At 44.0% G+C, this 26,762-nt stretch overlaps 1 protein-coding gene across 8 annotated transcripts in view; it reads right to left on the reverse strand.

Annotated features, from left to right (window-relative positions):
* Positions 1-26,762, reverse strand: part of LOC139113942 (zinc finger protein 541) — a 344,562-nt gene that overhangs the window by 142,740 nt on the left and 175,060 nt on the right. For all 8 annotated transcript variants that reach the window (XM_070675406.1, XM_070675404.1, XM_070675403.1 and 5 more), the window contains one exon: positions 7,475-7,733. In XM_070675406.1, the coding sequence (XP_070531507.1) occupies positions 7,475-7,733 (259 nt within the window). The remainder of the gene's footprint in view (positions 1-7,474; positions 7,734-26,762) is intronic.

Here is a 26,762-nt window from a genome sequence, read left to right on the forward strand (position 1 = left end):
AAAAGAGCGTGCGGGTCCGAAGGATTACCCGCTGGCGTTCGATATAACCACGGTTTTATCAGATTGTTAAAAAAAAAAAAAAAAAAAATTGCCATGTGGCCTCGGTGAAAATCGATGCTCGGACCGACCTTTTAACCACCGCGAAAGGAGAGGAAGAAAAAAAAAAAAAAAAAAAGAATAACCGTTTATAGAGCGTAAAGAGCTTCGAAACAATTTAACAACGCAAGATTGCGGAATTGTGTCAGCAGGTATATAAATTCAGTTATGTCCGTCGTGTATGGATAACTGCACGCTGCCACGCGCACGAGCTATCGATCGTTGTCACGGGCTTAAACAGATCGTGTATTATACGTAATTAACGTATGATTACTACAACGGCCTCCGTCACCGTGCTCAGGAGAATTTCTGCGACAGCCATCAAGGGAACGGCGCAAATCGATCCGATAATCGCGAAATCGCCACCGTTCCTCAGCGGAATATGAACTTAACGAGCGTCCCGAGAACGATAAACCGCCAATTCGGATTGCCGATCGTCATCAAGCGGCCAAATCGACGCGGCCGCGATCCGGCGCGATCCGATCGTAGGGACTGGCGGAATTCAATATCCACAACGCACAAACGGATAGGGGTTCTCTAGTTTCATCGTGCGCCCGTATCAATATTGACTCGGCCGCTGCCGCCCGCTAATACTGACAGCCCGTAACCATTACGTAAGCCGTTACGTAAGTCTTGCAGATCAGAAACTAAACCTGTTTGAAGATTACACGTGCCCGTATATCGATAAGTCTGCCGGCGTTGCCTCCGAGCGAAACCGCAACCTGCGTACGCGATAGCGGTAAAGTGGAGGTTGCGCGTTGTCTTCGGCGCATTCGTCTGGCTCGTAATTGATAAACGATAAATACGCCCGGTGACAGAAAATGTGCCAATTTAAAACGCAACTAATTATGCGCGAACAATTATAAATCCCGCATGAGCGAAAGTAACGCGATTAAAATTTTATACGTGTAGCACGGCGAGCAGTACGTGTGTCCGAATGTAACGCGATATGTAAATGAATTCGGGCATAATTATGAGAGAGAATGTAGGTGCATTGTGTGCGCATCGATGCTTCTTTCGATGAATGACGGACGTTACGGTTGACGAGATAACGAGGGGGAAAGGAATATTTTTTGCGCGCATCTCGTTATTTTCGGATTAATCTCGCAGTCGAAGCTCGAAAGAGGGAAGAATTCGTTTCGGCAAATCGCGCCGGGGGGTGGCGAAAAGGGAAGACAGAAAAGGGCGGACGCAGAAAGGGAACAGGGGGAGGGAAGAGAGGAGGTGCGGATTCACTCGCGTGTACAAACTTTAATTTACGACGTAATTCCGGGGGAAATTTTGCAGACTAATTTCCCACCGTGCAACTCGGCTGTCCTTTATGTTGAGCACCGAACCCCCCATCCCGCCTTTTCTCTTGTCAGCATCGCGCTTTCTTCTAACGAGTAAACGCGATAATCCGCCGTTGAGTTGGCCCAGCACGAATTTCCGCGAGGCCGCCACTATGGCGGAATCAACGCGATACACCGACACATTTACATATTAAAATATAAACTAAATATACGAAACGTAATTCGCGCGCGAGGATAAGAGACGTATGAAGAAATACTGATAGCAGCGGGTCGAGAAAAAGCAGCGGTGACTCTTCGAGCGAGAAGAACCACTATATCATGTTAAAAGACATCGCGTATTAATACAGAATTTATCCCGCTGCATTCTGTTTTTAATATCTCGTTTCAAAGAACTCGACGTTTTATATTCTCGTATTCAAGTTCATAAAATACGTCGCGCGCTTGATGAAAAAATTTCGCGCGAAATAGAGTTCTCTGGAGGACATGGATTTCGATGAGGTTTTTTTTTTTTTTCTTTTTTTGGCGAATCGCGCATCAGCGAATCTCGAAAATCGCACGGGCGGTAGGCACGACACGCCGGGGTCGCGATGGAAAAACGCCATTGTGCAAAAGTAATCGCGGCGGCAAAAACACGCGTCCGACACGTCGAGGCGACCACCGCCGCTCTCTGCCCTTTGATCCCTTTTTAGTTAGTGACCGCGGGCACGATCGGTGCTAAAAGCGCGCCCTGAATATATACGGGTGGCTTGTTCGCCAGCGCGGCGCCTTTATCTCTCGACCGGAAACATGCCGACCGGCGGGGAGGGAATCGACCGGGATGCGCTACTGTGAGACATGCACGTCGGTCGGCCCTACCGGGGGTATAAATTGCAGGCACCGTTGGTCCTTTTATTATTTTCGGCGCGGCTTGCCCCGGCTATGTGGGCGAAATCGATTCGTCCGGTCGTTCGCCACTGAATGCGGCCGTATCGCGGATAAACATTTGGTTTACCTAACTCATCGTATCATCCATGTTATTCTTCGCCGTCGCCTCCTTCGTATTGCGATTTCATACCGAAAGAAAATATACGGAACTCGTATCCGTCGCGAAGCCGCAAATTCTCGTACAGAAAGCGAGACGATACCCGCGAGTTTTTCAAGATCGCCGGCTGCGATAACATCCGCGTTTGCCCGCCGCGCGCAGTTCGGCGGAATATCGAGAGAAAAATTCCAGTTTAATTCTACGCGAAAACGCCGCGGCTCGTTGCGCGGAGTCAAGGCACGCGATTATTCCCGGCATAAAAATTCAAGTTCATATAGACATGTCCGCCTTGAAGGAACCGTGTCGCGCCCGCAGCGGCGTGTACGACACGCCGCGAGAATTTATTCCGCCTGTTTGCAGTTCCGCGCACGTGCGCCTCCGCAAGCCTCCGCTCGATGTGCGTGGCTTCTATACGTACACCAGACACGTGCGAAGCCCCGGGGTCATGGCAGTTGCCGGTTATGGGGTGTAGCTGGCATGCAGTCAAACGGCATTCATAATTTACGTAGTTTCGTCCGCGACGGGGATCACCGTATCCCGGATATCACAACAATTTCACCATGCGCCGCACTCCGCTCTAAAAGGCCTCGGCTGTCATCCCGCGCGATTCGACCCGTCTCTCGTCCGAGCGAAATATCAAATAGATCCGGCGCAAAACGAGCGCGATCATTTATCAATAAATATTCATCGTGCGTCATAAATCATTTCAACTGGGTTATTCACACTTATTCCCTTACAAACGCCGAGCCTACGAGCGCAATGACGTGAATTGAATACGCCCCGAGACTGCACGGATGCGCACAATAGTTTTTGCTTCATAAATACTCTCGATAAATATAAGAAATGCAAATGACATTTATTTTATTATAATTATTATCATTCTTTTTTTTTAAATTTCTGTGAAAAGTTTAATTGAACGCTAAAAAAAAGGAAAGATCATCAAACTGTCGTAGGTCACGTAATTTGTAATTTACGCCTCGCTCTCGCCCGTTCTCGGCACCACGGGGCAAAGTTCGAATTATACGAGGGTGCGTCGTCGCGTACGCATTTTATACCGAAAGTCGCGGCGACATGGGAACGCGATTTACCTGAGGCATTCCCACCGACAATATTAAAAGGAGCAGTCCCTCGTGAAAAGGACGACGATGACGGTGCGCGTACTCGAGGCGAGCCCGGAGGGTGGAGGTGAGGATGGTGTAGAAAGGGATGGGCGATCCGGATTGTCCCGAGTAGGAAAACGGCCGAAAGTTCTGCATGTTCGGCTCCCAGCAGTTTAAGTTTCCGCGGGGCGCCGAAGTTATAACGAGAATTGCTCTCTCTCTCTCTCTTTCTCTTTCTCATCGTAAAGTTTTCTACCTTCGAGTTCCACCGCCTGCACATAGCTTTCCCCATTTTTCTCACTCTTCCTCTTTCTTGCCCTTGTCTCTCTCTCTCTTTCTTTCTTTCTTTTCGTCTGTATTTATGTGGCACACGTTACCGCGGAATTGTTCACGCGCATATGCCCCGCTTTGTCGTGCTCGGTCCCGTGTAAGCCGCGTACATCGCAAGCATTTTTTTCTGAATGCGCAGCCTACCGCTTCCTTTCTCTTTCCATTCTTCTTTCGAGCCCTCTCGACCGCCACGCTCGTTCCCACCGCCTTCGCGGCAGCTATTCGTACGGTGAGAATAAAACGCTGGCATATTTCAGACTTATTGCCCTCCTCTCCCCCCCTCGAGCTCGCCGAGTATTCTCGGCCCCTTTATTGCGCCTAGTTTCATTCTTTTCCGGTTTACGGTATTACCGCAACGGTATTACATGCGTTTCCGCGTTCTTATCCCCGTCCTTGTGCGCGCCACGCCGCTCAATTCCATGATTCTACTATTTTGCAAATCCTCGGTATACTCGCCCATAGAATACAGAATAGTTAATAGCTTGTTTCCGCGTTATCGTTACCCAGCAAACAGCGCGCGGATTAATTTCAATGTGTCTGATTATTGATACTGTCGCATTACTGGAAACCCTATTATACTGTCAGACTGTCCTTTAAGTACCGAATGGTACTTTGGACAAGGCTCCCCAATAATCAATACCGTGAATAGTTTCAACCCTTTGACCCGCATCGATCCACAAAGATACTGTCACTATTTGTCGAGCCGTGCATTATTCAAGAACGAGATCTGCAATTCGTTTAAAGGATAATTAGCGCAACCCGAGATGCGCTAAACGTCAAAGGCGGAAAAAAAAAAATTTTGATTCTTTTTTCACGTTCTCTCGTTTTTACTTCCCGCGGATCTTTTATTGTCAATTAAATTTTAACCGCGCGGTTTCTTGATTTCTACAATAATCAGCGAGCTAAGTCGCTCCGACTTCGAAACCCGGCCATTGTCGTTAATGTCTAGAAGTGATTCGCCGTAACGTCCCGCAGCGAGGATAGGTGCCGCAAGAAGAAGAGAGCCAGGGGCGCGGAACGGGCGTGCCCGAGAATGGTCTCGGATAGCGGCGGCGTTTCAAGTAGCATTTCCTTGGCACAAACGACCCTCTTAATCAATCGCTAGCACCTCTCTTCTTCTCCCGGCTCTCTCGAGCTCGAGCTGTGCGTGAAACCTCCACCCGTCCTCCGACCCCCGCTGCCGGAAGTCTAAAGCTCCCGTAACAAGCCGCAACTTCGATAAATCTCCCCGCGCCGTCTTTCTTTTCCCGAGAGCCGCGATTCCGCGGCATTAGCAAGAACGAAAAGAGAAAGGCGAGCAAAAGATATATCCTCGGATCGATTTCGGCGAGGGCGCAGAAGAGATACGATACGAAAGGGGAAAGGGGCAACGGCGGGAGACTGCAGATCGAGGAGGGGGGGAGAAAAACTTATGAAAATCCGGGATTTATGGGAACGTGTGAGCGAGAATCGGGCCAGGCCGCTGTGGTTCGGCTCTGACAAATCGTTCGGAAGTTAACGTTCTCTATCGTCCCTGAATCGCCTTTCCGTAAAGGCGAATCCCTCCCTCGGCGCTCCGTTCTGAGGAAGAAAAAAAAAAAAAAAAAAAACTTACGACCCTACGGATACCCGTATTTCGTATTTTGTAAAAGTTAGCATGCGTCTCACTACGACGGCAAACGCTTCCGACGAAGTTAGTTGTTTCTTTTTCAAAAGTCAGGAAATCGATAAACGCCACGATATTGGTTTCGAATTCTTGTATTTTGTTTTAACGTTTGGCTACTTTATAATTTACGGGTGAAGTATGTTTACGCGAAATTCAAAAACGTCAAAATGAAGATTGGTAAAATAAAGTTCACGACTGAATATTACAGATTCAAAACGAATCGACAAATATAATATTAAGAAGCATTTAATATTTTGTGACAGAGCATCTTCTCGTTAACTCGTACTTCGTACTTTAAACTAATATGACAAATTTCTCTTTCAAATAAGTAGAACAATAAAATTATAATATCATAATAAAATATATTATATTTATATATTTTTTTTCTTTTTTTTTATTAAGCTCTGTCATATTTTCCGCCAAGATAAACTTTTAAATTGATTTCAAGACTTGTCAGTAGATCTAAACCGATAAAAAGAAAACGACACGGAATTCTTGTGCTTTGTATAAAAAGACAGGTATACGCAAAAATTTTGTGCCCAACATTTGCCGCTCCATATCACCGAATTTGAAATATAATCCCTGATTGCAAAGAGAGATCTAGACGCTCCGTCTTTGTCGATCTTTTCGAGTACGAGAGCCCGCGTATTTCTCGCGAAATTTTCGTGCTGAAGTTCTCCGTATCGGCAACCGTTCGTAAAAAGACCCGACGGAGGAGAATTGCTGGAGGAAGGAAGGAACATGAATGCCTCAGTTGAATGGAAAATGGCAACTATAAGGAAGGTCTAAAAGTTTCTCGAGCTTCGGAAAACTGAAAATGGGAAAAGGCCGTGAGTTTAAGCGCCGATATAAACGATTCGGCTTCTTGCTTTCGACGCTCGAGAAACGATCCAATCCGAATAGTCACCTGCGCCGTTTAGAAGGAAGCAATAATCGTTTGATTCCGTGCATTTCTATAGAAATAGATTCCTCGATTGCTAGACCTTTGTTCGTAAAAACGAGCAAGATCGAAAACCTCCTTGTATGCAGAGATAAACGCGATGTCGAAAAGAGTCGTCCAATGTGCTTTTTTACTTCGTCTATACATTGTGATCTATCGCATTGCCTATTATTTCATAATAATATCTTTAGATAAACCTCGAACGTTTAGAGACAAAATTTAATAAATTCCATTAATATCATCCAAAACTCAAGTTTTTCCTAAAACTCCAAGAACTCGAGATTTTAATTGTAATTAATTTAATGTAATTAAAAACATACGTTTTTGATTACGATAATCGACTTTGCGAATCTCGCCACCAAGAACTACTATCGGTAACGCAAGTGAATCGCTTTGTCGGGGAAAAGTCTCGGATCTGATCGCATAAAGCAAGGATTACTATAATCCATCGAAATAATTCTGCATTAGAGCACACACGGGCGTTGGATATGGGGCTAATCTACTCGGACCAGGACCGAGTGCTCTTCGAAAACGCGGGAATTAAGCACGATCCCAAAAATATGAGGGAAGCGACCTCCGTTATAATAAATCCCAGAGTAACCAGTAGAAATTTATGCGTCGCATAAGCCAATTATTTATTATACGCCACCACAATTCAGGGATGGCCGGGGTAAAAAAAACCTTTATAGTTCCGTCGTGCCGGCAGCGAAAAGAAACAAACTACAGCGGTCGATTTTAATACGTAAAAATGTACATATAATTTTTAATAAAAAAAAAATTGTCGGTTCACTTATAAACCTTTTCTCCTTGGCATTGACCAGTTTTAGTTATTACGACAAAACTTTAACATTATCGATATAGTTCAGTCAACCCGCCCGCCCCCCTCCCCGGCTTATGGAACGCTATTTTTGTTAGAATTACTTGATCGATCGCAGCAACTTTCATGTCTAACACCATCTTCTACGGTATCATAACAAGCGCACTTCTGCGCGCGCTTTATGTTTGATCAGTAAGCAAACGTGAAGAAGAGAGAGTAAGAGGTTACGTTACCTGCGCCAGCCGCCCCTAGCCTCAGGACTGCATCGCTTTGAAGAGAGATGGAGAGGGTGGCGGTGTCCTCGAGGCGGGCGAGGACCTCTTCGGGAATGTCCTCGGGTTCGCGGAGGCGGAGGGTGACTTCACCCCCGCCTCCGCCACCCTGGCCGCCTCCACCCCCGGGACTCGTCGACGCCGAGTACATGAACACAGATCCGTATCCATGTAATGACTGCAACGGCAGCCTCACGCCGCCCACCTCTCCGACCGGACCCTATAAATCAAAAAGCAATAAATCATTATTAAAACAATAAATTAGTAACATTAATATTTATAACAATTATGCGCGCGTGATTGTTTTGGCTTTGCGTATTTAGGTTGCAAATAAATAATTTCACCGTTCCGTTTTATCACGGAACTTCCAAGTTTCATGAAACTCTAACGATGCGTTTCGCTGGAAGCAAGAAGAAACGATAAAATGAAATAGGTGGTTTTGTTTCGCCAAATAAAATGATCATGAAAACTCTGGGCCCCGCGTGTTGCATTCCGCGTATTGAGAAGACGCGTAATATATTCCGCGAAATTCGATTGGCGAAACGAGCGGCCGGGAGGCGGCTTCTGAATCGATAGTAGCACGCGTCATATTAAATTTAAGGCTACAGTTTTCTCTCCGTCCGGCTGCATCCCGTGGGAGAAGACCCTCGGTTCCTTTATGCCGTTTCTCTCTCTCTCTCTCTCTCTCTCTCTCTCTCTCTCTCTCTCTCTCTCTCTCTCTCTCTCTCTCTCTCTCTCTCTCTCTCTCTCTCTCTCTCTCTCTCTCTCTCTCTCTCTCTCTCTCTCTCTCTCTCTCTCTCTCTCTCTCTCTCTCTCTCTCTCTCTCTCTCTCTCTCTCTCTCTCTCTCTCTCTCTCTCTCTCTCTCTCTCTCTCTCTCTCTCTCTCTCTCTCTCTCTCTCTCTCTCTCTCTCTCTCTCTCTCTCTCTCTCTCTCAACTTTCGTCTCGTTTTTGCCGCCGCCGCGGCCTAACGTTCTCTTTTACGTACGGAAATATTTTGCCAATTTCGCTGTCGATGCAAATTTCAATTCGCGAGCGTCAATATTTGCTGAATCGCGCCGAAAAAGGATTTTGATGTACCGGCATTTTATCCGCCATCGAACGCACGTTTGACTTCCGCGCGAAAAAGACTCTACGCCGCGATGAAAAATAAAGGCGAAAAAATTTCCAGCAAATGCGAATGAAATAGGTCTTTCCCTTTCGTTCGAGATTACGATAAAAAAAGAAGCACACACATTCGCGTGCACATTCGCAGAGAGAAAGAGAGAAAGAGAGAGAAGGAGAGAAAAAGAAGCCCTCGGTAAGAACTCGACTCTGCCCGAGGTATTTTAATGGAACGAAGAGATTCAATTATCGCCGCGCATGTTTCTCCACGGCAGTTTCTGATATGCTGTCGGACGTAATAAGGAATATCGAAGAAACGTGATGATAATGATAGCCGATATTACTCGGAAGAAGTGTGATGCAATATCGAGATACAATGGAAATTGTCCGATGTTTTGTATTGCGCGATCGATCGACAAGTTAATGTCACTACCCAGTAAAATGGGATTATAGTGTTCGCTATAAATGAATTATTCTGCTATTTCCCAAACCCGTTAAAGAAAGAGATGGAGAGCCACCTTGGGCGAAGTTTATCGATTACGGCCTCACATGAAAGTTAACAAAAAGGCGTGCTTTATTAAAATCCAGCTCAATGAAAAGTTTTCAAAATTAAAAAAAAAAAAAAAGACAAACAAAAAGAACAATCTTTATTTTGCAAATTGAAAAAAAAATGCCATTGTCGTCAATCTGACGTAACCAAACCGGCAAAAATAATTTTCACGCTGCGTTGTTATATATTTATCGATAATAAAAAAATGTTTTTTCGGAAATGCACGTGCAGCGCCGAAGCTAAATATAGATATGTTTGTGCCGGGCATAAATTTGAAATAACAGATGTTGCTGGTTTCCGTAAACAGGAAAGTCGACCAATTCGCGTACAAGCCGGCGAGAATTAAAAATATCAGTGTAATACCGGTACAAACAAGGTTTACTGGAAATGTTTGTAGAACTCGGGCACGTATAAATGCCATTTGTATAAAGGCAATGTGCACGGCTAGTATAAACACCGCTTTTAATTCCGACGCGAATCTATACAGATGCAACCCGTACGAACAGAGAGCGTAGTCCGTTTACCGATTAAAATATTATGCGCTATGATAATTAAAAAAAAATTTCCCGTACAGCGGTACAAAAATACGCTAGTAATAATATTGTGAAAAAGCTCTGTGAATATACGAATATATATATATACATACATATGTATAAAAAAAGAAGAAAGAAAGAAAAAAAAACAGAGATACTAATATTATCTTTATCGGCAAACTCTTTCGTTAATTATATATTCGATTAGTTTTATCTCTTTTTTAGAAACGCAAGGCTGCCGCTTTTAATGTTATATTGACACGCGTTAAATAAAGGGTGGAAGCGATAAAGTCAATGGTTAAAAATTTAATAATTATCGTACAACTTTTAAATGCGATTTGTAAAATTTTCGGTACCATAAACCTCCTCGAAATATTTCCGAGGCATAGTACGTTTAAACTGGAAAATTTCAAGTTCGCACGTACGCCCCGTAATGCGTCCGATTTAATGGGCAGTGCCGTGTATCCGGTAGCGCGAATTTTCCCATTGTTAGCGGTCCAGGCGCGAGCCGCGTGCTCTCTCTATTATTTACGTAAATTGATTCGTACCGCCGACTATTTCCGTGTCACGTATTTCGCAGCCATCGAGCTAGCCGGCTTCGCGTTATAGGCGGCCGGCAAGCCATCGCTGCAGCCGCGTGATGAGAGTAATTTATTTTAATGGTCATTTTCGTAATGGCTCTTTGAACAGGGCGCATTTCTGAATAGGGCACGTATAGCATAACACGACGAACTCCCCGGCTTCCTGCCACCGCTCCTCCCGCACGTGGCCGACGTGCTTCGCGCGCGCGAGAACGCGCCGAGAATGCACGGTAAACCGTGCCATTCGCGAAAATGGCACCTGTTACCGGAAACAATGCTCGCCGTCTCCGCGCTTTTCCATTTTAGCGACCGCGGAAACTTTTCCGCTCCACCCCGCGCTTTCTCGTTTTTACGGCCGGGCATTGTGGCACGGCGGTGTAACGGGGAATCCGGCACAATTGGCAACGCGACAGCCCATTTATGACGCCCGAGGATCATTTCCATGAAGCCGCAATTAATTGAATCCACCCCGAGAGCCGTGATTTATGTGACGCGTCTAGGAAACGTTTTTACATCGGGAGTACGCTCGCTCGCTCGCTACAATTAGTCACTTCGTTCATTAATATATACGAATGCATTACGCGATATTTTTTTTTTCCTCTCTCCGTTTCCGCGGCCGGCCAGAGAGGGAAGAATATTTTCCGAAATTACTTTTGGCCCCGCGGGTACATCGGGTAAACGAGGAGGCATCGAGAAACGGTGCCGGAAAAGTTAAATCGATTTCAAGTTCACCGGAAGAACGAGAAGGGGGACTTTGCGATTCGACTTTCGCCGTGGCAGCAAAAGCGTGCTTCAAAGTCGGAATCCGGCGTTCTCGCTCGGCAAGGCGGAAGATTACGGTAATAGATACGACGGGGATATCTCTGAGAAACCGGGCAGAGTGCACATCGGCCTGGATCGACGTCATTCTCGATACACGGCTGTTACACGTGCTCGGTCAAGGGCGAAAGCCTCCCCCCGTGGGTACTCGGATAAATATCTACGGCATTCGTGGAACACTTTGAAAAAAGAATTAATACGTATGAGATGCTACGAGCTGGCTCGTGGGTCTTACAAGTATACCTTAAGAATTCCCTTTTGCTATTCCCCGTCGGTCCGCTCGTATATTCTATCGCTATCCGCGCATTCGTCCTAAATTTCTAAAAGTACCTTATCTAATATTTCGTGTTCTTTCACAACATCGATGTGACGTCGCGTATAAAGATTGTACGTAAGATTTAAGTTTGAAGTAAATTATTCATTTTGACTGAAGTACTTTAGCGAAAAAAAAAAAAAAAAGAATTGCTACGCAGAAACTAAAATAGAATGAGTATAAAAAATATTTCAATGAAAAATATCTCCGGGAAGATTTGCTTTTCGCTGCAAGACAAAAATGTAAAAAATAAAATAAAATAAAATAAAATAAAATAAAATAAAATAAATATATAAATAAATAAAAAAGAAAAAACTTTAGATTTATTTTTTTTTTTAATACAGTTAAAAAAAAGATTTTATCGTCTGGGGATTTTTAACGGATATAATTTTTCACGGAATGTCGACGCTTTGGATTGCCGTGGAATGATGAAGAGCCAACTCTTTTGGATTTAGGTAGAAGTAATAACAAACGGAAACTACAACCCTCGGAAGCCTGATAGATTTTATTTCGGCACGTATGCAAATTGACAAATTGAATTTCACTTCGCGCGCCGTTTCCAAATAAAAGAGAGCGATACAAGCCGATATATGGCTCGCAAAAAAACCGAATGAAAAGCGGATACCGCCGCGATTTCACGCTGGAGCGCGATTCCGATTTCGAAACATTAATCAGCACCCCTCGTTCCGGAATTCTCAATAAACAGTGCCCAAGTACCAAGTGATCATTCAAGGGAACGCCGCGAATGTGCGGCGATTATTTCAACTTCGTCAGCTGCGAGAACGTGATCTTCCTGCGAGAAACACCGAAACGCTCTCTAAAAAGAATTAAAGTTTAACTTTCGCAAACGTCGCGGTAGTGCATATCACAAATCTCGCAACCAATAATGAACAAAATGATTCGGTTAGTCGAGATACACCGCGATGTACCAACACATTACTTTACAATTTTGTGATACATAAAAGAAAAATAATCTAAGTAATATTCAGAATAATATTCAATATAATATTCGCGTTATAAAATCCTTGCTTAAAAACGCGGCGAACGTACATAAACAAAGGCCGGGCGGCCGAGCGCGCGGCCTTGCTTCTCCCCATCATGCCCCCTCCCACATTCCACAGTCGCCCGACTCAGCCAGTCGAGCCAGGCAGCACGCATTAAGCACACGTCCACGCGCTTGCAGCCCCGAAAAGTAATTCCTATTAATAAATTAATGTATCGACCGATACTAAATTGCATCTACGAGGTTCCCCGATCTCTGCTCTTCACTCAAAGACCATTTACAAAGTTGTTACCTCGCGCATATCGTGTATAAATACTTTTAACTTCTCTATCACCCTTATAGGCTTCGATTTAATACTTTAAAGTAATTTTCTTCGCGGAAACGTGATCTTATCGCGATGGAGAGGCAGTAGAGTTATAGAACATATTCTAATTGGAAATTTTTTTCTGTTTAGATAAACGCCTGAAGGAGCCACTGTACTCTCGTCGTCGGTCTTTGAAAAACGAACCCCGGGCGGTTCGTCGGTCGTTTATTCGAAGAGTTTCGTTCGTGAAAACGTGCGAGGTAGCTTTCGCGAATAAATGTTACAATACGGGAGTGTCGTACGGTTTGCTCGATTTAATCCAGTCGCCGATATCATTTGAGTCTTATACGAACCGCAGTCGGTTCGTCGATCGCGTGCGTTCGGGAGTTCCGTTAATAATCGAGCGCATAATTTATTATCCGATTTTTATAAACGGGAGTGCCGTGGAACATCGCGCGTATTGTAGGTTCCGGTCGCGATTTTCGCGAGTGTCCCGTGGAAGGAAGGAGGATCAACCCGACATCCTAGTCATACTGAGAGGAGGAGGAGGCCTCGGACAGGCATCCTGCATCAGCGGAGCAACCCTTGGGTAAGGATTATTTTTTATTTCCATAAAATTATGTTTTTTTTTTATTGAGATTAATTGTTTTTCATTGCGTTAATAAATAAAATTAATAAAAACTTTTTTTTTTCTTAATATTATACATTTCGAACGCGTCTCCTATAATTTCGATTTTACTTGTATGTTACAGATTGCCGTGACAAAACTCCGTTGCTGCGCATCGTTCCGGTGAGTCGCAAGTATTTTTTACGTATTCATAATATTCGGGTGGGATATCCTTTATTACTAAAAAAAAAAATATATAGACCTATATATGCAAAAGCATTTTATTGTACCTACCTAACAAAAATATTTTTCTCAGTGCGTATAATATATTTATATATATAAATAAATGCAATCGCGGTATATTTTTATATATTCGTTAAAACGGTGCTATAGAAATAATTTGGCGGCGGTTCAAAATGTCGCATACCACGTCGAAAAAGGTCGCAGACGCGTAGGATGCGAGAGATACGAGCTCGACGGTCGTGGGCGACTTCGGAACGCGGGTCCGTCGATGCGAAGAATGAAAGACGAGATATCGCGCTTGGCATTACGTGTCATACACACGAGGACTTACCGCGCGCGGGGTAGGATCGCGTCGCGATCGTCTACGTACGTGCGGCGTGCTGCCAAGTCCCTTCTCGCACGACAAACAACCGGAAATGTAGCCATAACAATGCGGATATATGCGCCGGTGCAGCCGCATGCGCGCGCTCCCGCGATGCTCTCGCGTACGACGCGAAGCACACGGACGCAACGCAGATTTCCTCGGCCATAACGCAAAATGCGAACCGCGCTCGTAAACGCGGACCACCCTTTCGCCGTCCCACCCCTCCCGCGTCCGGTTTCATCCCTCTCGCTCGGAAAATCGAAGCGACCCGTAGCGCACACCACGGCCCATACGAACTTTACTAAATGGAGAGTGCACCGAAAGGATTATCTCTGCCCGCGCGCGCGTTTCGGATGTCGGGGAGGGCCGCATCGATCGAGTTCGTTTACGGCGCGTACTATTGGGGTTACAAATCAAAGAGTTGGACCAAGCTCCATCGAAAAATGCGAATTGCGCCCACGTAGATAGGCGCGTACGGGCCCACTTTAGTACAAAAAATCGCGGAGCGTTTGTGTAGATAGAAAGATGCGCGTGGATTTCTTTCTGTTTTTTTTTTTTCCCCCTTTTTTTCGAACAAACGCAATAAATAAAAAACGTTTGAATGCACAATATTCCAATATAGACGGGACCACCGTTGAATATCACTCGTGCGAATTCACGACCGAAATTTGTTAGAGATATATATTTGCGAAAGTAAAACGAAAAAATTAAAGTGTTTATTCGAACGCTCGGGTACAAATTTACAAGAAAGCTAAGCGCCTGTATCTTTCACTGGATGACCGATCGTACAGAAGCGAGTGAAATTTGCGCGTGACACGAGAGCCAGCAGCAATTTTCTTTGTTCACCGTTTCCAAAGCGCGAATGATGGAGGCGTGAAAACGCTTACGACAGGCGAGACGGTTCGGCGATCTCGCTTTGTGCATTTGACGCAGCTGCATATTTGCAGCATGCGGTAGTTGCTCGTCACTAGAAAATTTACGATGGCTTCTCTGTCAGGTCGTTTCCGCGGTCTTTCGCTTCGTGCCATTAACATGCTCTTAAGATGAATCAATAAAACTTGAATTCAGAATATACATGGAACGCAAAAAAAAAAAAAAGAAGTAATAATAATATAGAAATATAATACAATTTTTCTTTTAAAGCGTCGAGACTCATCGCGAAGATAAGGTATAAATTTTAGTAATAATTTCCGCCGCAAGTTATAACAAAAAGAACTTGAGTATTTCGATGAAAAATCTTTTCCCTATTATATCGTCAAACCACTCCGACATTGCCAATTACGACTAGCGATATATCATGCAGTGGGAATATTGTTCGATACACATCGATACGTCATCGTGAAAATAAATATTTAACGACACTTATGTGGAGAAAAGTAAAGACGAGATAGTAGGTAGAATAAAGTGATAAGGGCCAATTACAAACGATATATGAACAAGCGAGTATGCGACGACTCGGTAGAGGAAATATTTTCTACATTTCGTGACTCCTCTATCAAATTTGCCGACAAAAACCTGCCTACAATTTAATAATCAAACGCCGCACCCAAATTTATATTCGCTAAATTAAAACAGTAGATCAAATAAAGAAAATACCGACTATTACATTAAAAAAATAAAATTTACAATTAAGTTAATTTTAAAATTGCGATAGAAAAAAAAATCGTAAAAAAATAGCGTTCTAAATTCGTCAGCTTTTTTTTTTTTTTTTAACATCCTCGTCGCTCGACAGCCACGCCTCTGACCTCCGAAAAAGGATGCAGCAGACGAAAAATTCTAGCGTCGTCCGTGAACAACACAGACTCGCGTTTAAAACGTTCGGGCGATGAATCATTGTTGCGAAAAACGGGTGTATCCGGTTGCAGCGGCGGTCGTTGCCTGGTTGTACGAGTCATGCCGCGAACATTGTTTACAAGGTATGTATCTGCGCGCCATCGGGTAACGCATGCGACACGTGTAACGCGCTGCATTCGCGTACCCGACCCCTTTTTTTTTTTTTTTTTTCCTTTCCACTCTACGTACCAGCGGTCTACGCTAAATTATACGCGGCAATAGAGTGTCGCGGCTGCACGCAATGCGGAAAACAAATTTCGCGAAGAACGAGAACTTCGGCGGACTTTTTTTTTCGCATATTTTAACGACAAAGCCGCAAAAAGTTGCAGTAAAAAGTTTTAAAATAAAAATTATATACGTAACAAACAGCCGTCGAAAGAAATTATCGAAATACATAGCGTGTGTTAAAGTGAGCTCAAAGTATTTTTATGGTATGTCCAACTTACACACACTTATATCGAATTTTTATTTATTTGAAAGTGATTTTCAATTTGATACGATATAAAGCAAAATTTAAATTATATTATTATCATATTTAGAACTTTATTAAAATATCTGTCCTGTAAAAGAATTTGCCAACGTAATCATTCTCAACCAGTTGCGGAACGCGATGCTTAAAAGTGCGATTACTAAAGTACGTCGCTACAAAAAAAAAAAAAAAAAAACTGCGCGGTAAGACACGGCCGAGCGATAGCATCGCACACGCAACACGAGAGAACGGAAACGGACCGTCGCGCACCGCGACGCATGTAAATGCACGTGTTCGCGCGATGAATTATCGCCGCAAAGGGGTGCACCCAGCGGTAACGACGCGCACGAGTCGCACCGCGTATCGCGTATTGTTTATAACTCGAAGTGAGCATCGCTGCAAGCTCGCTTTACGCCACAGCCATCATCCCGGACGGCGCGCTCTCGCGTCCCTTTTTTTCCCCGCCCGTGACAGATAAAACGCGCGTCCCGTTGTATTAATCCCGTCCGTTAAATCGGTCACGTTCCAAGGTACAACGCGGAAACGCGACGTGTCGTCGTGACGTATGGCTTCGACGAACTTTTCCCGAAAATGCCGAGCGCCGTAGCGTACACGAGCCCGCGATAAACGCGCCCGAAATTCGGCCGAAGTAACACGGGCGAAAAAAGGTAAAAACCGCGCGAATGAGTAGTGTTTGACGCGAACACGACATTATGACTACAACGTAACGTCCGCCTAACGCGTTATCAAGTTTATTTCGCGAAAGGTAACAAGAAGCCTACAAAAGTGATGCTGCCTCTGGGGAAATTATCCCACTAAGATCATCTTTTGAGGTGCTCTCGACGCCTTTTGCTCTCAAGTTGAAGAAAATTACACGGCCAGGTTAAAAAGGACTTATTAGGTGGAAAACATTATTATTATACCCGTTATTATTTTGATCTTTACGGAATAATTAATCTCATTTCATATATTATTTAATATATCAAAGTGCTGTCCTCCGATAGTAATAACCGCACCGAAGTTAAAACGGAAATTTGTTAAGTCAATTACGCTCGCTTCAGATCAAATTCTTATCTATTCGGCACAATTATCCATGATACTCTGATAAATTGGCCAGCGTACAACGCGGCGACGCAAAATCGCACTTGCGACAAAGAGCCGAACCATTAATCGACCTCGGGGCACAGACCCAGCGATCGGGCAAAGGAACAATGGATTCGCGTGACTCGCATTGACGAAACGCCGACAGTCGGCCGCGGGCGGAGGGAAAATTGCGCGGGGTCGATTAAAAATTCCATTCGAAATTGCGTATGCGCGCACACACACGCACACACCGCCGCGTCATCTTGCGTAACTTTCGTCCCTCGCTGATCGTGTCTGTAGATTTTCCTCCCCCGGCGGCCCCCGCGAGAATCGCGTAATTACGGCAATCCCTCCCCGTTTACTCTGCCACCTGCAGGCCCCGGAGCAACGCAGGGATAGTCACCATTCACCCCTGTTGGTTTCATCCCATACCTGCGGCAAACCACCCCCCCCCCGATCGCTGATCCTCTCTCTTTCTCGATCTCTCTTACTCGCGTTCGCTTCCTCGTTATTAGCTCGAACAATCATTTATTAATTTTAATAATTAACTTTTCAAGATTTATTACAGTATTAAAAGTATTCTTTACATATAAATAAAAAAAAAAAACTTACATGTATACATACATATGTATACTTCGTAGTCATTCGTAAGTCATAATGTTTGCGTTGCGCACCACCGTATTTTTGTTCAATCCAACAATTACTATAATTAAAATGAATATCCCGCCACGTATGATTCTAGGTGTATATTATCATGAGCCGCGCTTGTTTATCAATGGCGAATGCACCGTAAAGTATGCGATAGCTGCAGATAACAAACCGTACGCGCCAGTGTATGAATTTCGAAATACGTTACGGTCGAGCCGTTCGAAAACAGATGTAATTAATTAAATATAAAGCATTTCTCGACTGCATTTATGACGTCGCAGTTTCTACTATTAATTTCGGTCTAAATTGCATTGTGATATTATATTAAATCCGCAACCGACAGCGTGATGACATTTTGTATTCCATCCCGCAATTAGCAATAATTATTTGCGCCGCACGACTAATCACGGCTACCGTCCGGGCGCGGAATAAACGACGAGCGGACGACTGACATGCGCTCTTCCTATTTACGGAATATCTAATTGCAAAATCGTGGAAACACGAGAGGTTAGAATTACACAAAACTGAATTGAACAACGAGCGCGCGTTCTGAACAAGCGCGTATGAAATAGCCATGTAATCCACTACGGTAGCGGCTTTATTATGCCGATAAATGTAGCCCGGTATACAAACAACGGACATTACTACATCGACGGCCAGTTCATATCGTGCTTTCGTTAACTAATAGAATCAGGTTAGACCGCTGACGCGGGTGGCTTGAATTTTCTCCGTGCTCTTGGTACAAATATGACGTATGTATACATTTGTACAGAGTGCACTTTAACTTCTTTTTTTTTTTTTTTTAACGAATGCTGAGAATGCGATTTTCACGTTCCTGAATAGATAATTGCGCGCAAGCGACGTCAGCTTTTATATTAGGTAAAAAAAAAAAATATTACGAGGGTGTTTTTAATTTATATAGAATTACGAAAGAGACAGTCAAATCCTATCTATCGCGATTCATTACGTTAGAATTTTATTTCAGAACGTTAGCGTCGAGACATCAACTCGAGCATAAAACTAAGTTCCGAAGGAAATAAATAAATAAAAAAAATAAGAATAAAAAAAAGAACGTTCAATGAGATGTAAACTAAAGAGAAATCAAAGGGTGTCCAACGCTTCAGAGACACCTTGTATAAACACCGCCGGTTTGGAATGGCTGGTAACAGTTTATACGAGAGATGCGCGGCGGAACACTCCCCCGGGCTGCGATACCACCATTTGTTTTCATTAAAAGTTATTACTGGCCATGTAAAAACTTCAATGCGCGCGGCGGTAACTTTTTAAAACCGGCCGGTATACGCCGCCATTATACGTGGAATAATTTCTTTTTTTTTTTTTTTTTTTGCTGCGCGAAATACATTTGCCGCGAATAATGTTCTCGTTGGAAAATTATTTCGCCGATACCACGCGCGCGTGCGTTTCCATGATTCCGCAAATTACGGTCATTACAGGAACATAGTTGTACAGTTTTGCGGGATATTACGGCAAATAATAGCGTATAACCGCGAATGTTAATGCGTTTGCCTTTGCTGCGATACTCGTTCCGTAGATTAAAAATTTCGGCTATTATAATAAACACAATGGTTATTGTCGCTTTCCAGATCAGCTTTTGCGTTATCAATAATTAATCCATGAAACTGTTAATCGCAAGATTTTTCTACGAAAATTTCCACTTTTGCTACTATTAGTTACTAAAACAATATATAGATTATAATAATCCCCCTCATGAAAACTAACAATACCTACGCAAATAATGCAAAAAAAAGTTATTAATAACGCTATTTAAAAAAAAAAGCTGATATGTTCGATCGTGCAAACGAAAGAAACCACTGACGTCTTCGTCTCAATCACTTCTTCGCGGAATAATTCGTAGTAACCTTGTATTAACGTCCCAGATTGCATATAATAAAACGGATTGCCTTTTATGAGTACGCTTTTGTCGACGGGCACCTTTCTTTTATTTCTAACGTAATTACGAGCTGCGCCGTGAAAAAAAAAAAAAAAAAAAAAAAAAAAAGAAGAAGTGGACTAAAGAGGAAACACAAGTGGAGCGGGATGAAGAACCAGAAATGGCGTGGAGAATGCATGACGCACGAGCCTGCGTCTGACGCGACTTACCGCTATCGTGCTCCCGAAAGAAAAAAAAAAGAAAAAGAAAAATGCTGATCGCGAGTATCTCTATGCGTTCCGATAAAAGCGAAAGAGCGTTATGCACTACGTTGTCAAGTGTCGCATTACACGCGCGAATAATTTCGTACCTCGCTGTATGGCGAAGCAATCATGAAACTGCCTCGTAGATAAAAGAACTGCGTTATAAACTATATTCATAATCATTCCTAATAGCGTCGCGTTATTAATTTAATTTTGAAGTCGGCAGTTATAAAATATCAGTCTAATTAGCAGCGACTATAAGTACAATAAGAAAACGTTAACTAAAAACGAACGGGCGAAGGCGAGCGATACAAAGCGGGTAAAAAAAAAAAAAAAAAAATAAGGCACCGGCAAACGAAGCGAGCATTTATACGACGCTCCTCCCGGTTGAAGCGGATAATAATAAATTAAAAACTTTGCGCGCGAAGAAGACGACGGGAACTTTCGTTTAAAGAAAATCGAAGAGAAACTGATCGGCTGCAGGAGAAATTCAAATTACTTACGACTGAATAACAACGAATGATTCACGAGCGCGATTACTTGCGACTGAAACGGTCAATGATTTATGCAAGCGGCGATAGTTGCGGCAAATCACGAATTTCACCGTACCCGACTACCCAGCAGCGAATGAACGCAATCGCCCGATAAACGTAACTCGCAGCGAAACGCAACTGTTGCGGCCCGCTCGCGTCCTTTGCCCTTATTGCGGCCATCGTACTTTCGCCCTCGGGCGCGGTTACCTGCTATGATTAAACATCGCCGCGGGGCTGCTCTCTCTAAGGGAGGGAAAAATTGCGAAAGGGATGCGCGGCGTAAAGAATAGCGGGTTTACGCGATGTCGCATCTGCCACGCGATGACACTTGCACCAGCCGCAACAAAAACACCGTTTATACTCGCCCGTAAAGACAGCACGAGCACGCACTTTTACGGATCATCTCCGTGCTCTTGACGATCTCTTTTTTTTTTTTTTTTTTCACGAGAGCTTTCCGCCACACGCGACGCACCGTACGCGAGACGCGAGAGTGCGAGTTTCGCGAAGTTTTAAGGAGAAAAATGCCGATATCGCTGGACTCGATTACCTCGTGCGATATTTTATTTTAAATGCTTTCGCGAACGCCATACGCAATGCGCCAAAATATCACCGAGTGATATTAATCGAACGCGGAGTGTATCGGAAATGCGGCGTGTAACGCATTGCAAGCCCGTGCAATTTTATTTTTCTTTTTTTTCTTTTTTTTTTTAAATTACAAAGAACGCGTGTGTTTAAATGAAAATTTCCTCCCGTCCTTTTATCACGCGGTCGCATTTTCCGCCCATTCAAACGCGCGGCATTAAATTCCTCCTATCGATATTCAGCTACGTTGCGAGGCAGGCGGCGATAGTTGCGCAACAATTACCGCACGCAGCGTTGTAGCAAATAATTTAATACTTTTCCCGAGCAACGGTAGGGGAGATACCGCGAAACGCGGCCCGATCGCTCGGCAATGTAAATGCCCCGCGAATTACTGACGAGAAACGAGTTGTACCGTCTGACAACGGACATTTGTAACTATCGATGTCGCTTTTACTGTAACGAGGCGGCACACAAACGCGCGCGCCGTAACTGGAGCAAGGTATTCGAGCGAAGCGCTAACACTCGGGAGTTGCGCAATTTAAATTACTACCGCGCCGAGTTGTAGCACATCGGCGTTGGAGATAGTCACTCCTGGGAGCATTTACATACGAAATCTCGTTCGCTAAACATCCGCGCCGCGCTGCACCGATAATATTATACATTACCGACTTCGCGCAACTTGTTTTTAGAGCATCTCGATTATTCAGGAGATATTACCGCTAAACGGCAAGATTTCATTGCCTCGCGATAATGTGGGGATTATCCTCACACTCCCGCTTCTCGTAATTATTCGCGTCATTGTTCATCCCGCGTTATTACTGTTGCCCATGTCTGCTGCTGTTAGTACACGCTGCGTTCAATAAAGTTATCGTAGTTATCGTTCGAAGAGATTTCACGAAAACGCAGGGAAAAAAAAATACAAATCTATTGAATATAAAATAATTTTAAGCGTAATTAAGTATTTCGTCGTTTTGACGGGAAAAAGAAAAAGAATTCTCGCCCGTGGATTTCGGCCGTTTCGTCGCGAACGCACTTCAAACTCGATTTCTCACAACCATTTCTTACCAAGACGAATGGATGGTTCTCGCAGCGAGGAAACGTCGAGCGAACGACGGAGCACTCGTGTACGCTTGTCAGTGGCGTCCCGACCCACGTCGTCGCGACGCGCGAGGGAGGTCACGAGCTTTATGAACGATGAGCTTATATGGGATGTAACACGTGCCGTCGACTCGTAATATACGAGCGGACGGGAAAAGGTCCGCCGTGCCGGCATTTTACATCGTCAAGCCGTCAGTCGGGCGTAAAGATACAAAAGTAAGATGAACAGTTTGGACGAGTAGCTAAATGTCGCAGGTGCCTAATCCACAAATTCAGATATTTCATCCGAACAAGCGACACGCGTGGCGCGTGTAATCCTGAGCCCCTTAAATCCGTGGAAATTGATCACCCGAGCAAGATCGTACCGCAGTACGACGTAAATGCAAAGAAACGTCGGGTATTCGGCAAACAGCTGAGCTTAAAAAAATTTCTAGTAGTTTATTACTTTTATTTTAATCAAATTTTATCGATCGAGGACTATTAGGCGCGCCGATGGGTGGGGTGGTGGAACGTACCGAAGCGAAAAGAACAGGCAGAGGGACGAAAATGTCGCGCGATGTTAGAAGGGATGCGTTACGCGCTGAAAATTGGGCCCCGAAGACACGATCTATCATATCCACACGTCTGCTGTGCCGAGTCGGAGAACGGCGAATGAACGGACGGGAAAGAAAAGAGGGAAAGACAGTGGCAATCAGGTTATGTCGAATACGATATATCGTTCGACTTTGTTTCCCGCATCCGGTGGTGGTCCACCGTCTCGAACGATAAATGCCGACGATATTTTCTGTTACGTTATTGCCACCATCTTTTTCATCAATGATCAAGCAACGCACGATCGATTACTTGTTCATTAGTATCGCATTCCATTCTACATTAAATTATATCATTAAAAAAATATAATACTTTAACTTCAAGTCATAACATATATTAATTTTATTTTATTAAAAAAAAAAAACTTTTTTTTATTATACTATTCTCTTTACAAGTTAGTCTAATACTATTGATTTAAAAGGTTAACCAAAAAGTTCAGCGATATCGCTCATACCCAGCTACATTTCACAGTTCCTCCGATTATTAATCGATAGACATTTCACGCGTTCAATTATAATCTCCGCCGATGTGGCCCAACGCGGAGGGCACTAATTACGGTCGGTCCGGCCGCGCGGCTCGGAAGTGGAACGAAGGGCTCGGCTTTGTCAGCTGCGAAATTTACCGCCTGTCCCACGGGTAAATCTGGAACCGACGTTATCGAAGGCACGGCTACCGGGATTAGCTTGTCGGCGAAATTATACGCGTCCCCGTTGTTTTCTTCGCGGCGTTAATCCGCGGGCGCGAGCGCCGCGCTCGAAATAATTACCTATCCTCTTAGTCCGTGAAATGTTTTAACCTCGCGCTATTTTTGATTCCGAGCAACAGGGACTTTAATAAAAACTTCAACAAATGTATCGCGCTAATCGAAAATCTAATGTAAACTTAATATCAACGGCAAAAATTAATTTTACCTAATTTACGGTCGGCAATTAAGTTACGATGTCGATTTCGCGAAAACTCTAACACTATTGAGTAACCGCGGTGACGCGAAATGTGGAAAAAGTTTTCTATATTTGTTCGTTTGTCCTCTCGCAAGCGAATCGGAAGAAAAAGACGGGACGTGGGCTAGTCAATTTGATGGAATATTGGCTAAACGTTATTGCGGTTCGTCGCATACGTCCACAGTCGGAAAAATGCGGACGGACGCGATCGGCTGTGGTTTTCCAGGGGAAGGAGAAATAATTTCTGCGTTTTTTTACGCCTCGGCGCGGTTAATTCGTCGAATCCATTAGCTAAATGTTAGTTTTCAATTAAATTCCGTGATTTCATTAAAATTGCCATTTTCGTGTCGCGATTCTTTTACACTCGCCCGTCGAGGATTCCGCGGTAAGTGCCTCGGGACCGCCGAGCGGGGCGCCCGTATATTCCCGTAACTTTCACAGATCAGACGTAACTTGTCGAATAAGCGTTATACGCAACATTTTTCGTTTAGATATAACCGATATATGGATTTTGGAATTCTCGCAGATAAGGCGAAAGTTAAAGTTGCGCGCTCATAACCGATAACTTCTACATTATCAGTTGAAGTTTCACGATCTGGAGTCGGCGGCTTTTATGTTATCAGTTAAAGTTAAACGCGAGCTAGCCCGATCGCTTAAACGCGCCTAGCATCGATTAAACTTGCCTAAACAAATTTAATGTATGCGACAGCATTCGGAGTTTCGGTTTTCGCCAGCAACACACATTCGCAGCCGGGCCACGAAAAAGATTCGACGAAAGAGATACCTCGGCGATAAAGCCGAATGGGGTCGAATGTTAATCAAGCCGTATTTTATTACCGCTATAAACTATCCGATCGTCGTACCTAATTTGCATGGCGAACATAGTCCGCTTTCCAACTCTGTAAACCTACCGGGAGGGGTAGCGCATCGACAAGCTTTCCTCGCTTGTAACTTTACCAGTTAATAGTCGCCAATAATTATTCGCGGCACGAAAGTATAGCGCGAAAGGAAGCGCAAAAAGCTCCCTTCCGAAGTTTTCGACGCCCAACCGTGTGCTTCGCGTCGATGCCTCGGCAATATTTCACAAATTAGCTTGCGTTTTTCTCGTTGCTTTCCTCCCCCACCTTCAATTTCCGTTCTTGCATCTTTGCGATTCAGATTAGAAAACGTCATGTCCCGTTCACATTCGTTTTCATTACTTTCCCGCGAGGTGTTCTCAAATTTTCATGCAGTAGTCGCTTGTATTTTTTCGTTTTTCTATCGAATAAAATAATTTTCTAAAATTCGCAAAATGTACATTTAACTTCTGCGTATTTTACTTGATACTACCACAAACTCGCTTCCTTCGGAACGAGTTGCGAAAAAATTAATGGCGTTAAAAATGTGATAATGGCTTATCTAGCTCATTAGCATTATCGTCCACACAAAGGTCGTCACTTAAATAAGTTCTCCCGTCAGAAAGTATCTCTCGCTACAATCTCTTTTCAACGTACCGTACAGGACGTAGCTCCAGTTATCATTAACATTTACCTGTCGTGAAAGTACGAGCGATCCTTTCCACGATAGCTTTTGCGCATGAAACGAGCAGGTAATATTCCGCAGTATTTTTTATTAACACTTTATCGTAACTATTGTAATGTAAAGATTATCGTGTAATTACATATTTTGCGCTCATTAATTTAAAAAGAATATATTAAACAATGTTGAAGTTATTTAATAATATACCGTAGTGATTTAAATAATACGTAACGTAAAGATAACGTATAAAAAAAATTAAACTACGTAATTAAATTAATTGCTATTTGATCGATTATCTAAATATAAATTTAAAAAGTCTCTGCTAATTGCCAACTAAACACCGATAAGTCTCCACTTTAAACGTTACACAAAGTAACATTTTGGCAAGCGTGGCGTTCGGCGATTAACTTTATTTTCATCAGACCGCTCTACGGCCTCGCTCCGGAAACCAAACCGTAAATTCGTTTCGCATATTAATGTCGCGACACTTCTGAGAAGAGACCCCGTGCACAGTTTTCCAAATTTGCAAAACACCACCGGCGCAAAACCGGTGAGTCCCGCCGCGTGAGCTCGCGTTGCGCAAACCGCATAAACTACGCTAAATTCCCCCATACTTACAGTTAGTTAAATATGCAGCGGAATATCAGAGAGCGGCGGCGGGGATGACCGTATCCTTCGTAATATAGTGCGATACTTGCAAGGTATCCCGCATAACTCGAACCGGGCATGCGAGGAACACGCGGCGAGAAGGGGCTAACTGGGGACTATGCGGGGTGAAATAATATTCCTCGGCCATAATTTCGGGTAACTCACGCGTATGCGGCCCGAGGCGTATTTTACCAGGCTCGGGATACGGTGTCCGTAATGTTCGCGTACGAGATGCAGCTTAAATGTAACGTAACGTCGACGGGGAGACGTCGCCTTCGATGTGTTTTCAGATTACGTAAACAAGGGAGGGAAAAAAAAAATCGTAACGCGAATAGCGACGTTTTTTTTTTTTATTATTATTTTAAGGTTATATTATTACACGTAAGTCTCACTTAATTAGCAAAGAACGTGCCCGGTATTATCGCGGACACTTCAAAGATACGTTCGCGAGAGATGATTTTCTGCATGACGGACGATCCGCCCGCGTAGCTTGACGCGAACAATTTCGTGAGTTACGTATCTAGGAACGTACGGAAATAATTCTTGCATATTTAACGAGGTATAAGGTAACAGGGTCGCGCCATCACGGCGCACCAATTTCCTCGCAGAAAATTCACCGCTTTCGTACCGCGTTCTCCTCGCCGTCAGGAGGGAACCAAATAAGGGCCGTTTCGCAGCGTCACGAAGCAACGAGGAAGGACTACGTGCCGCTGTAGATACGGAAATAATTG

This window comes from Cardiocondyla obscurior, linkage group LG03, assembly GCF_019399895.1.
Source record: "Cardiocondyla obscurior isolate alpha-2009 linkage group LG03, Cobs3.1, whole genome shotgun sequence".
Classification (NCBI taxonomy): domain Eukaryota; kingdom Metazoa; phylum Arthropoda; class Insecta; order Hymenoptera; family Formicidae; genus Cardiocondyla; species Cardiocondyla obscurior.